The sequence below is a fragment of the Thamnophis sirtalis genome, unplaced genomic scaffold (genome assembly GCF_051295495.1).
Source record: "Thamnophis sirtalis isolate CommonGarterSnake01/CBP01778 unplaced genomic scaffold, rThaSir2_p1.2 scaffold_8, whole genome shotgun sequence".
NCBI lineage: Eukaryota > Metazoa > Chordata > Lepidosauria > Squamata > Natricidae > Thamnophis > Thamnophis sirtalis.
Window position 1 is genome coordinate 18,771,032 of NW_028261388.1, and position 13,510 is coordinate 18,784,541.

A 13,510-nucleotide genomic window follows, 5' to 3' on the forward strand; every position below is an offset into this window, starting at 1 on the left:
AGTGAATGGTTGTAAGTCATAGACTACCTGAACCTCCACAAACATAGTTTAAAATGAATTATTGAACATTGATGATAATAATGCATCTGGTTTAATGATTGAGTCATCCATTTTCTAACCAGTTTGGGCCTGAATAGGTATATTTAGCAGTAAATTGCACAAATTTCATGTACCGATCTCTTAAATCATAGGAATTTGCCTTTCTGGGTGGGAGGGTAGTTTAACCATTATTGGATTATTAACAAGTGATAAATAAATGAAAATACACTTTATTTTATTAAGCATGGAACATAACCAAGAGAAAGAAGAAACCAGTCTTTCAGAAATTGAAGCTTTTTACTTGCAGACAACCTTCAATGAAGCCAATATTTTTACAAATATGGCAAATGTATCAGAAAACAAACGTAGTTCTTGCCTCATTGTCAGTCAGAAGCTGGAAGAAACCTTAAAACACAATCTTATGATGATGTCAGACCAACTACTTTGCAACGTTTCTGCTGAGGTAAGCCAGAAAGAAAATTGTGTTCTTTGTTCATTGTTGAGGGTTTATTAAAGTCTGACTTGTTCCCCGTATACTTATGAGTAGACTAAGGTGTTGGTAAAATTAATAAAATAGATTACAGGTAGACTGCTTTTTAGACTGGGATTGCATGTGGCAATTTGAGAGCAAATCCACTTACCAGTTGCTCTCAAATCAAAAAGTTCATGGACAAACCAATCTCACCATAGGGGTTTGATTTGTCCACAAATGTGGATATCCTTGACCAGTTGGAAAATATTAGTTTAACAAAAATCCAAATTAACCTCCAAGTGAATTGAACATGTTTTTTGATGGGTTTGTTTATTTTTCAGACTATACCTGTGGAAATGCGAATGCGTTGGACCAGTATCCTGACTGGTGTCCTTGGCTGCTATTGTTATGCTGGCATTCTTACAGAAGAAGAAGCATGTAAATTGGATTTGTTTCAGAAAGCTAAGGTAGAACTTTTTGACTTAAGCTCAAGTAATTGTTCCTAGTAGATATGAAAAAGCATTCATATGATTATTAATCTCTGTGATATAATTTTAAGAATTACATGAAGATATCTATAGTGTATGAGCTACTTCAGGCTTCATCCTCTTTTCAATTCATTTTCTGCCTTCATCTTGGATAATTTTTCTCCTCAGTCCTTTATAGACTTCTGTTTATCTGCTTATTTTAAATCTCCAGATGGGGTAATGATAGGAAAAGAAGAAGACAAGTTTGCTCTAGGAAGCAAAGAATTTGCAAATGAGATCAAGGAATTCTGTGACCTTTGGAGAAGCATTAAGAGAGTGCCTGTGTTTTTATTATTGACAGTCCTTGCTTAACAAAGATAATTGGGAGTAGAATTTCCATTACTAAGCAATGCAGTCGAAAGTGCAATGTCACATGATTATACTGCTTAATGACAACTATCCTGGGAGTCCCTGTTTTCATTTATTAAGTGAGAATCATGAGTTGTTAAGTGAGGACCTCCTTGCAACATCCTGCGAATTTCCAAAGCACATTCAGCGTGGAAGCAGGAAGTTGTAAGTCCCAGGAGGTTTATCTGGTAAGAGGAAAATAGCCACTCTCAGGCAGATGCATAGGTGGTCAGTATGACAGAACTGGGGCAACTGCTGCCAGGTCTGGGAAACTTAACCAGTGCAACTTGACGATTTCCCTGCATTGACTACTTGTGGGAAGCCAGCAAGGTTGCAAAACACATTTGTATGACCATGGAATGCTGCAAATACGAGCCAAGTTGCCAAGTACCCAAATGAACATAGGGGTTTGGGGATGGTAAGAATTTTGAGGATCATTTGTAAGTATCATTCATTCATTCATTCATTCATTCATTCATTCATTCATTCATTCATTCATTCATTGCCATTATAACTTCAAACAGTCAATGAATGAGTAGCTGTTAACTGACAGTTATTCATTCATTGTATTACTTTGCAAAATGTTTAGTAATAGTAACCAAGCAAAAATCCACCTAATTCCTTAATAGCTACAGTAGTAAAACAATTTGATTTATGTTGTATCAAAATTACTCAAGAATGCATGTTGTTGTATGTGCATACTTACTAAAATTATTCAAGAATAAATATTTACTGCAAAATATAAACATGAATAAAATTCCCATATGAAATACAGTCCCCGGAGTCTTGAGAACTAAATTGTCTCCAGTAGTCCATGAATGAAATTTCATCCTCTTATAAAAGTTCTAACCACTTATGTGAAAGTGTTATGAAGCAATGGCGTGAAGAAGAAAAAATAGATTTTAAATACCTTAAAGAACGTGTGATTGGGTAAACAGATCTCCCCATGCATCCTCATTACCGGAAATCTGAACTCCTAATCAAAATAATATATTCAGCACTCTAGGAATGTAGAGGCATTGAGTAATTATGCAAAAATCTAGTTCTCTGGAGAAGACTCTAATGTTGAAAAAGGAAAAAGAGGAAGACTAGTTACAAGGTAGATAGATTCAGTTATAGTGGTGATCATCATGGAGAAAACCCATCCACATGATTGCTGAAGAGTTGACATTGACTTGATGGCACATAATCAATTAAATTAGCAGTGAATAAAAACCTGATTCTTGCACTGCTTTTTCAAAGTATTCAATCTGTTATAATATTTAAGAGCCAGTATTTTAGGAGGTAAAATATAAATTAATTCAACTTACTGTTCTTAAAAAGCCTATTGAGCGCAAATTGAAAATGCAGGGTCTTCACTGAGACATTGTAGTTTAGCCTTGTGATTTCACATGCAAAGAATTGACACATGAGTAAAGCCTATCTGAAAAAGCTAAGCATTTTGAAATATTGGATACATTGCACTTGTTTCTTTGTTCTTCCCTTGACAAATCCACTTCACATTTATGGATCTTTATCTGTAACTCACAGCTTCCAGAGAAAACATTAATTTATCTTAACAGCATAGTATTTAAGTAGTGCTATATCTTTAATATATCAGAAGAACAAGAATTAGTAGATTTATTATTATTTCTAAGCCTTTGTTAATGAGAAGATTGAAATTAAATCTTCTTTAGCATTATTTCTGGGCTTCAACTTCACATATATATGTGGAAAAAAGTTGTCTACAATTTATATACTTGTCCCGAAGTATCAGTTCTCATTACTTATATAGGTAGTAATGATGCTTGGTTGCATTTTCCCGGTTGGGTGTGGAGATTCAGTTTCTCGATCTATCTAATGAATATGGCCTAAGCAAATAATTTTTTGGCTTACATAAATTTTATCCTGGTAGACTTTAACTTTTAATTTTGTCATAATAATTGGACTCAGCACACAAATGTGAATACTGGCTAGGTAGGTATACCAACATTCAATGGGGAAGCCGGCAGGAGGTTGTAAGTCCAAGGAGGTTTGCTAGCAGTCTGGTAGTATTTCATTATCAAAATATTCACTAATTGTAGATAAATGCAGTTTGAAGGTTGGACCTTTTCAATCTCTTTTTAGGGATTTTTTTTGAAAAATTAAGATATCTTGATAAATTACAAAACATGCCGTATATTAATGCAGTTAATTTATTAACATAGTTGGTTCCATTTAGCAGTTTTAAACTTGGTGATGGACAAAGTGAATAAGGGCAATGTACAGTATATCCATATATGTATGTATGTGTGCGTATGTATGTGTATTTATGTATATATGTATATACATATACACACACACAATGAAACGTCTTAAATAATTTCATTTTATTTCTATAAAAATAATTTCATTTTATTTCTTTACAGTTATGTTTTAATTATGTGGAGGAAAGCATTTCTCAGTCTAAAAACAAGCTAAATGAAGATTCTAGAATTGTTTCATTGAGGAATTTAATATTGCAATGCACAAGTTGCTTATGCAACTGTACCCAGGTAAGACATTTGTTGATTGTAGGGCAATTTGAGTATGAGCAAAGTTGAAATCTATGTATTTATGCCTATTACTAACTTATGTAATTTATTTATAAGACCAATTTGTTCATTTTTATTATATATGAATGTCCATATATACTGTATTTTAGGAGTATAAGATGCACTAGAGTATAAGACGCACCAAGGTTTTGAAGAGGCAATTTTTTAAAATAAGTAGGAAGGTAGATAGAGGGATAGAGAGGGAGAGAAAGAAAGAGAAATACAGTAGGAAGATAGGTAGAGAGTGTAGTTAGGTAGGTAGGTAGATAAAGGGAGAGGAGAGAGAGAAATAGAGATAGAAAAATACAGTCGGGAGGGAGGGGGAGAGTGTGTGTAGGTAGGTAGGTAGGTAGAGGGATAGAGAGAGAAAGAGAAAGAGATAGATAGAGAAATACAGTAGATAGGTAGGGGGAGAGAGTAGGTAGGTAGGTAGATAGAGGGATAGAAAGAGAAATACAGTGGATAGGTAGGGAGAGAAAGAGAATAGGTAGGTAGGTAGATGTTTCCAGGTGTATTTATCCATATGTTGGAGAAGGAAATCGCTGACAAACCTTAAGATTTTGTTTCTGCTGGCACAGCACTCGATCAATGTAATTCTCATCAGTTAAAGAGCTTTCCAAAAGGGAAAAAAAGTTTTTGAACTCTGCAAACCTCCAAAAAATGGCTCATTTTTTGCAAAAACGGGCCCATTTTTTCAAATAAAAGGCATGAATAGCCAGGGGGGGGGCTTGCAGAGTGCTCCTGAGAGGGGGGGGGGCAAAAAAGTGCAAAAACAGCTCATTTTTCATCAAAAGAATTGCATGCATAGCCTTATAGGCTTATAGAGTGCTGCTGGGGCCTGGGGGGGGGGGCAAAAACGGCCTATTTTTTGCTCATTTCTGCCCTCCCCAGCCCCCAGGAGCTCTCTGGAAGCCTTCATAAGGCTATGCAAGGCCATTTTGGTGAAGGGGCGGAGCTTCGGGAGGCAAATAATGCTGTATTCGATGTATAAGATGCACTCAGATTTTCAGCCTCTTTTTTGAGGAAAAAAGGTGCGTCTTATATAAATACGGTACATATATATTCCCAGTTATTTTGCAGAAAAATATGGAGGTATTGTTTGATATAATATTGAAACTGCTTTATTATTTTAGTATGTGCAATGAGATTTTTCCAAGTTGTTCTTTCAATTACTGTATAAGACCTAAAATCGCTAGAGAGGTTTTTATTTCTTGTGAGGCTGAATCAGTCAGATTGACTTCAGTGAAATTTAGGCAGCACTGCTTTGAAGAAAGAAGTTTGATTCTGAAACTGATCCTTGCTTTTCAATAGCAGTTTATTTCAGGTTTTATCATACAGCTTGAAAATTTGTTTTTAATAATGCTTGATGCCTTTTTATCTAGTGTAATTTTACTTGGGTTATTTGCATTTTACCTGAGCTATTTGCTGCTCATTAAAAGCAGCTTAATCAAGTTCTCCAATCTTAAGTATTATCAGCATTCAGACCTTGGGGGTCTGAATTACAAGATGCATGGGGAACTGATTACAGTTTACTACAGATTATTTTATAGTACAAAAAGCCAAATACTTCATTATAATCTTTTACAATTTTTGTTTCTTCTGCTTTTATTTGTTTGTGTATTTAAATTTAGTGGCTGTCCAACTCTAGTAGATGCAAAGCAATATACAAAACTAAAAAAGACAAAAACAGCTAAAAGCATTAAATCAAAAAGGCAATCCAGGCTATAATAAACTAATACATAACAAACACAAGAAAACAGGGGCCACTGAACAAATAATAAATATCAACCCTAGGCCTTGGACTAAAGCCAGGTTTTCAAAGCTTTCTGGAAATCTAGGAGAGATGGCGATATTTATCTCTTCTTATTCTTTGTTTCAACAGAAAAATCCCAAAAAGAGTTTGTCTACTATTTTCTTGCATTTGTTAACATCCAAGTTGATGGATGATCTTACAAGTATCTGCAAACTTATGGTGAGTAGATATGATGTGATGTTTGTTTCCCTTCCAGAGACTGTATATACCCAGCATAGCAAACCTATGAGTTCAGCTCTGTCGCACATGCATGCGTGCCTCCCGCTGGCCAGATGGTGTTTGGGTGTCTGTTGTGCATATATGGGGGAGGGGGGAGGCACGTGTGAGGGACTGTGCGTACAGGAAGGGCGGGCATTGCATTTCGGGGGTTTGGTTTTCCTTAAACAAATGGAAAATGCTATCTCTGTGCTTTTCCACATCTTTCTCTTATATCACTCTATTTGTACATTGATACACCTTTATCAGTGGCAGGGATCAGAGGTATTTCATTGCTATAATTAATCTCTTTCAGTTAGATAAGCATCAGGTGAGCAGGCACAGATTTTAAAGTTCATTCTACTTGAGAGAACAATACTTAATGCAGAAGAGTAAGTGCTGTGGAAAATTTGAATGGAAATATCTAGTGTCTATATTCCTCTTAGGAACTGTACAACAGTTTTTCCTCTACCACTCTTTACTTCTCAAAATAAATTTTTTTTAACTTACCTCTGGCAAGTGGTGGATTAGCTAACTACATTTAATCTTGCCTACTACTATTTTCCCAATTACAGTAACACTGCCAAGTAAGTAATCAAGTAATTGCTTGCAAAGTGTGTAGCACATAAGGGTTAATAATTTAAATCCTTGTAAATAGCTTATTCTAGTTTTATATAAAGCACAATGAAAAATTTCAGTAATTTTCATATAATTATTAAGCTGTAGTCATATTGGTTTTATTGGTTTTAGGTATTAAAAGCAGAAAAACTGATCAGAGATAAGTAAATTGCCCAGCCAAGTGAAGTCAATATGAAAAACTTAGCTCTATTGCTTTGCTTAAATTGGTTAAATTATAATAGTAATTACTGAATTCTAAAATTACTTTCTTAGCAAACACCCCATTTTATGGAAACCTTATTATACAAAGTAGCCAACCAATATTTAAACATTAATGAACAAGTGGAAGTGAAGCTTCTATACCGAAGAAATATTTTGGCAAAAGGATAGATGGCTAATTTTTATCTAGAGGTATTTGTACAGAAAGGGCAAATGGATGTTATTCATAAAACTATATTTATATAAATTTATTACATATTTATTATAATGTATTGTTCTCATTATAAGAGATGGTATGCATAAATGTCTTCTATTAGATGTTTTCTACTGGAAAGTCAAGTGAAACTGGAGAAATTGACTTAATGGAAGATTTTCCTGATGAAAGTAGAATGGAAGAGGGAACCCAAATAGTCTTTGATCTATTTGATGATGAGTGTACTGAAGTTGGTGAAGTGAATGAAGTTGGAGATGTGCACACCTTAACAGGTATATTCAATCTGTTTTATGTATATTTTTGTGCAATTGAATGCTTTTAGAAAAAAATATGTTTGAGTAGTAAGGAATTATAATTCAGGTACTTGAAGCAACTTCAAAAAATACACCAGATGTGATACTACGATTTGTATGAGAATTTATAAAATAAAGGCTTTTGTGATGCCACATAGCATGGGTGTCAAACTCGCCGTCACATGATATTTCGTGATACTTTTCCCATTTGCGGAGCTGTGGGGGGACATGGCCTGCACGTGATGCATCCAGCTTGCGGGCCACCAGTTTGACACCCCTGCCATATAGCATTCACAAGATTGACAGCTTCTTCTTGGATCATGTTACTCCCTTAAGGACCAAAGAGGAAGTAAGTAATATAGTAAGTCCAATTGCACTCACGTGATTTTCTGCTTAGTGATTGAGTTGTTGGTCCCAATTGTGATTACTATGAGAAGAATACCTGTATTTGTGATTATTGTCTCTTTCAGAACTCAGTTTTGTGTGTCTTTTATCAACTGACATTTCTTTACAAGAATTTATTTCTAAGCAAGAGTAGATTATCACCATTTCGGAATCTGTTCAGAGTTTTCTATTTTTTTGTGTTGGAGATTCTCAAGATGTTTCTTTGTTTATAGGAACATATAACTTCTCATTCATTGAATTATAATATAGAGTATAATAAAAAATTTCCTTAGTGGCAGTGAGAAGTCTACATCAAGGCATGCATCTACGTTTAGAGTATATAGACACATAAGTGTAATTAGAACATGTAGACCAGGAGTGTCAAACTGGCGTCCTATGGGCTGGATGCAGGCCATGCCCACCCCAGCCCCATGAAGGGAAAAACATTGCAAAAGATCACAGGATGGCAAAGTGACACCGCGAGTTTGACATCCATGGTGTAGACCGAAGACTTGTACTGTCATCCAATGGTTGAAGACTTTGTATATTTCATCCCATGTATTGTTTTGGAGATGCTTAGAAAAATTGCCTTATGACAGGTTTTGAAAAGACTGAGGTGATGAGTTCAGTTAAAATAACCCTCAAAGCAGGGCAATGCTGCCTATCTAAATAAACAAGGTATAAATACCAATTCTGTGGCTGTTTTAAATTTCTACAGGCTGACCATTCCCATTATATTTCCCCCATGCCAATGTTATGTTAGTACATTTTTTGTAGTATTGTTATATTTTTACTTTATTTCATTGTATATGTGGCAGCCAATGTACTGATTCATAGAAGATAAGCAGAAAGGAATATGCATTCTGATGAAATGCAGTTGCTTATGGCTTCCTGACAGATAATTGATTGTAAGTTTTGAGAGCTGTCTTTTCATAGCTTCATCATATTGAACAGGTGCCACAAGTCCATTATCAGAAGAACATCTATCTAAACAGGATTTGCTTCTTCTTGATATTTTGAAGTTCTTGTGTATAGCTTCCACAGCAACCACAAAACAAACAGTTCCCTTTAGATGTTCCGAAATTTGGAGGAAACTCTTAGTGCTAATAGATGGAGATTCATTTGATTTTATTAAACCTCTACATTTACATGTGGTGAGTATAACATTATTCTGTTTAGCCTTCTGTTTTTAATGCTGTTGGAGTGTTAACTATTAACTTATTTTATTTCTATACCAGCCTTTCTTTCAGAGAAATTCAGAGTGACAAAAATCCTCAAACAATAACCCAGTCTTAAATAAAACCATCAAAATTAAATTAGCTGGGACTACCTTGTAAATATCTGGGTTATTAGCTGTTCAGGATTTTATATACTAATTTAAGCAGCTTATATTAGGGCTAGTAGCTCATGGGTGATGATAGCAGCAATTTCAGGACCTGTTTCTCTTGAAAATCAAACAGCTCTCTTCCACTCTAGATGCAGCTTCCAGACCTGGTGGAGAGGTACGAGTGTAGAGTGCATTGTAATTATCTAGTCAAGAAGTTATTGGGATATGGATCATTGTGCAGGGTTTATAGTTGTATACTGCCAAATCTGAACATACAGATCTGCTGTAGATCTGCTTTAAAAAACAAATGTTGACAACTGAAGGATTCTTTTTGGTATATTATAAATCATATTTTTGTATCATATATTTTTGAATAGCATACTTATATGTACTTATATAACAGTGTAAGTAGATTTTAAGAGATTGGATAACCATTTGTCTGAAATAGTATAGGGCAGAAATGGCGAACCTTTTTTGCACCAAGTGCCTAAACTGGAATGTGTGTGCATGCAGATGCATGGGCGCGCACCAGAGCGCTGGAAACCCCCAAACCAGCTGACCAGTGCGCTGGCCTGCTGGTCTTCGGGTTTCTGGCATTTGCATGTACACTGACCAGCTGGTCTTTGCACATGCCAGAGGACTGGACACTTGAAAACCAACTGGCTGCTATGCACATGCCTATTTTTGGGTTTTTTTCAGGGCAAAAAAGCCTGAAAAATGTCCTGAAAATGGCCCCCAAAAGCGGCCTGAAAAATGGTGCTCACGAAGACCAGCTGGCACGCCGGAAACCAGACGAGCAGCTTGTGACGTGCATGCCCACAGAGAGGGCTCTGCATGCCACCTCTGGCACGTGTGCCATAGGTTTGCCATCATGGGTATAGGGTTTCTTGCTTGAGCAGGGGGTTGGATTAGAAGACCTCCAAAGGCCCTTCCAATTCTGTTGTTTTGTTATAAAAGAATTATATCTTCAATATATATTTGCTCGCATGCTAAATATAAAAAGAGTATAATTTTGTTACATTCATGCAATTGTACATAAACATTGGATTATTCCTTTCTGATACTATATCTTTAATTGTGGTTTCTTCTAGTATTTAGTCTTGTTGAAGGAACTTCCCAGAGGAGAAAATCCCTTACCTGAAGATTATGTTGTCTCATTAGTCAAGCTTCTACCGTAAGAAAATAATCTTGCTTAATAAAATTAATTTGCTATATATATTTTGAGATACAAATATGTAGTTATTTCTTTTAGGGATATATGTTCCTTTTATCGCCGGGATCAAGATGTTTGCGTAGCAATATTACATAATCTTCTTCCAATGGTTAATATTTTGGGAACTTTCAGTAGAAATTCTGAAGATCTGAAAGAAGCCCGGTGTCAAGTCTTAACTGTTGTTGGAGCATTTTGGTAGGTTAAGTGCAAGCTCAACTCCAAATTAGGGAAGGATTGAAGGGAAGTTCTTCCTCAAGGCTCACTATGACATGTTTCATAAACATTTTACAATTCAACAATGTCAGATAATTTTCTCTTGGTCTACAACTCCCTTTTATGGGGGGAAATGTTACACAAGGGGGTAATTTGACAATTATAGAGCATGAAGCATTTTTAATAGCAGTGAAGTAAGTGCAGAACTAATTATTTTTATTGTCTGGGGTTTTCTTTCATTTGTTTAAGTAAAATTAATCATAAATATGCTTAAGTATAAGCATATTTATTTCAATCAAATTTAGTCCTAAATGTATTCATTCAATCTTCAGTATTTAAAGACAGTGAAACCAATTTAGTTAAATGTTTCTTAATAGTATGAGTCTTAAATTGAGTTTCTACAAGAAATTTCCACTAATTTTACTGGCAGTTATTCTGAAATAGCTGGGATTTGTAACTTAAGTGTATTCATTCATTCAGTTTTATACTGCTTCGCTCCAAGGACTTGATTATTTTAAAACACAAAAGTAATTTATTTAATGCAATTCAAGCTGTAATACTCCAGTGGCAGCAATATATATCTTTCAATAAAATTTAAGAAATAGTAATTGAACAAATGGTCCTTAGAAATGCCAATGTACAGTTTAGTTTAACTTTTCTGAAATTTAAAAACTAACAAAAAGTTTTTGAAATTTTTAATAAAAACTTATACAGTATATTTCAAAAATCCTAAAAACAAATTGGATTTTAAGTTTTGACTTTTTTAAAAAAGGGGTTATATTTTATTATTAAACTGCTTTCTATTTCAGGCATTTAGCAAATGAAGGAAAATGTTCAGTTCCTTTAAGAATTGCTTTAGTGAATTGTATGACAGCCTTCCTTCATGTAAGTAAAACTCCAGAAGCATTTAAGAGGTACTATTGCTGCTCTTAATACTACTACTTATTTAGATTTCCAAACCTATAAAAATATAATGAGGATATTTCCTTTTTTCCATTTTTTCCCAGGCTGACCCTGGTTTAAAGTGGGCTGTGCTTACAGTTAAAGGTGAAAATCTACCTGTCAGAGATGCCTTTCCTCAATTCCTTGCAGATAACAACTTTCAAGTTTGCACAATTGCAGCTAAGTCAGCAATCAGGTATACATGTACACAGTTTTAGAGCTGCAGTTTGTCTCTAGTTTATTAAAATCAACAAGATTAACATTCTATTGCTAGTTTATTAAAATTACTTAACAGTTTATCTTTCAGAAATATATGACATGAAAATAAATTTAACAAAGTTTTACTTTGTTAAAAATTATTCCAGAAGGAGAAAAAAACCCATAGGAACAAAATGGAAACAACACAAATCTTATTTTATTTTAGAAAAGAAAGAATATACACTTTAATTCTAAAATGCCTTTCTCTCTGCTTGATCATAAGTTTGTTCCAAGATGTGAAACTGAGAGAGACAACTGGTTTAGTGAAAGGTCTTCCTTTGAAGTTCCAACAAAGAGCTTTTGAGAATTTGTACATCAAAGTTCAAGAAGGAGCAAAAACATTGGTAATAATTATTACTAAGCATGCATGAAGATTTCAAGTGTAAGCATTTCCTTCACTTATTGATCCAAGAGTGTCTATTTGAAAAGAGTTTGTGAAAACTTTATCCATGACTTCCATCTGATTTTCCATCTGGCATTTCTTTGTTGGTTTTCTCTGCTTGTTCTGTAGTTTTATGCCAATGTTCCCTGTCCAATCGTCCCCTTCTCTTTCTTCTTACTGCCCTTCTGCTCTCATTTCTTCCTGCGCTTTTCCTGATAGCTTACCACCTTTCTTCTTGCTTCTATTCCCCCCCCCCACAAACTCTTATCCTACTTTTTCCACCCACATGTCTTTACCCACAGATGTACATGTTTTTGTTCCCCTCAAACACACTCCCACTAGCCCCAATCTCTTCCCATTCTACTTTCCAATCGGTTGTTGCCCTACTCACCCTCAATGGTATTTTCCACTATTTGTGCCATCCTAGCCTTCCCATGAGACCTCCTGGCTTGTCATTCTTTTTTTCTTAGAAAATATCTTCAGAAAATGACATTTTTAAGGCACTGGCAGATAATTCAGATTTAAAGGACAAACTAAATGCTTGGTAACAAGAGAAGGAGATGCATGGGAATAAAAGACACTTGACATGACATTACCCTGGACACTTGTGCCATGTCAGACTTTACAACACATAAACATTTTAAAAATACTTTGAATATTTTAGACTGGTTATTTTAGGTTTATCAAAATTTGATCCATCTTTGTATTATCTCTTTGATCATTTGTTACACCTGTGTTGGGATACTATTTTTATTTTTACAAAACACCATAATAAAATTATGTTATAACTAAAAAAAAAATTCCTTTCACTTTGTGCTTTGTCAGATGAAGGCACATGGTACAGGGAATCAAGAAAGCCATCCTGATGACGAGCATAACAGAAAAACAGTCCTACTCATGTTAATAACTATGATTTTGTACAGCAGTCCTGTGTGTGAGAAACAAGCATTATTTGCTATTTTCCAGTGTATTAAAGAGAATGGATTAGATCCTCAGCTCGTAAGGAAGGTAATTACTGAATTAAAAGGGATATGTTCAGGTGCCTGCAGTAAATATTGTTATTCAGATTATAAATAAATGAAAGCACTTTTTATAAGGAGGAATATAAGCATAAATTATATTTTTTCCAGGCCAGGATAGTCAGGGATTACATGGCCTGAACTGGCTTAATAAAGCAAAATGAAAACAACCCCCACCTCGCCAACTCCTATTATCTTTCTTTTTCTGTTCATGATTCCAGTAAGGAATCTAAACATAAATAGCTACTTACAGTTGCCACATGATCAGAAATATGGCATGATCTGTACCAGATTAACATAACTTTTTCCAGAATCTGTACATGGTGGCAATTGTTGCCATGGGGAAGAAGGCAATGCAGGAGTTCGAGGGCCTCACAAAAATAGGAACATTTTATACTAGCTGAATTTTATTGATGAGTTGTTTGAAGGTGGGCAGATTCTGCTTCTGTCTTTACAGTAAAGATCCAATTTATAATTACCTC

At 34.9% G+C, this 13,510-nt stretch overlaps 1 protein-coding gene across 1 annotated transcript in view; it reads left to right on the forward strand.

Moving 5' to 3' along the window:
* Positions 1–13,510, forward strand: part of ATM (ATM serine/threonine kinase) — a 67,000-nt gene that overhangs the window by 13,666 nt on the left and 39,824 nt on the right. The window contains exons 13-24 of the mRNA XM_087721184.1: positions 283–502; positions 853–978; positions 3,774–3,899; positions 5,821–5,910; positions 7,101–7,269; positions 8,629–8,828; positions 10,093–10,175; positions 10,254–10,409; positions 11,237–11,312; positions 11,435–11,565; positions 11,851–11,971; positions 12,835–13,017. Coding sequence (XP_087577310.1) covers positions 283–502; positions 853–978; positions 3,774–3,899; positions 5,821–5,910; positions 7,101–7,269; positions 8,629–8,828; positions 10,093–10,175; positions 10,254–10,409; positions 11,237–11,312; positions 11,435–11,565; positions 11,851–11,971; positions 12,835–13,017 — 1,681 coding nt within the window. The remainder of the gene's footprint in view (positions 1–282; positions 503–852; positions 979–3,773; positions 3,900–5,820; positions 5,911–7,100; positions 7,270–8,628; positions 8,829–10,092; positions 10,176–10,253; positions 10,410–11,236; positions 11,313–11,434; positions 11,566–11,850; positions 11,972–12,834; positions 13,018–13,510) is intronic.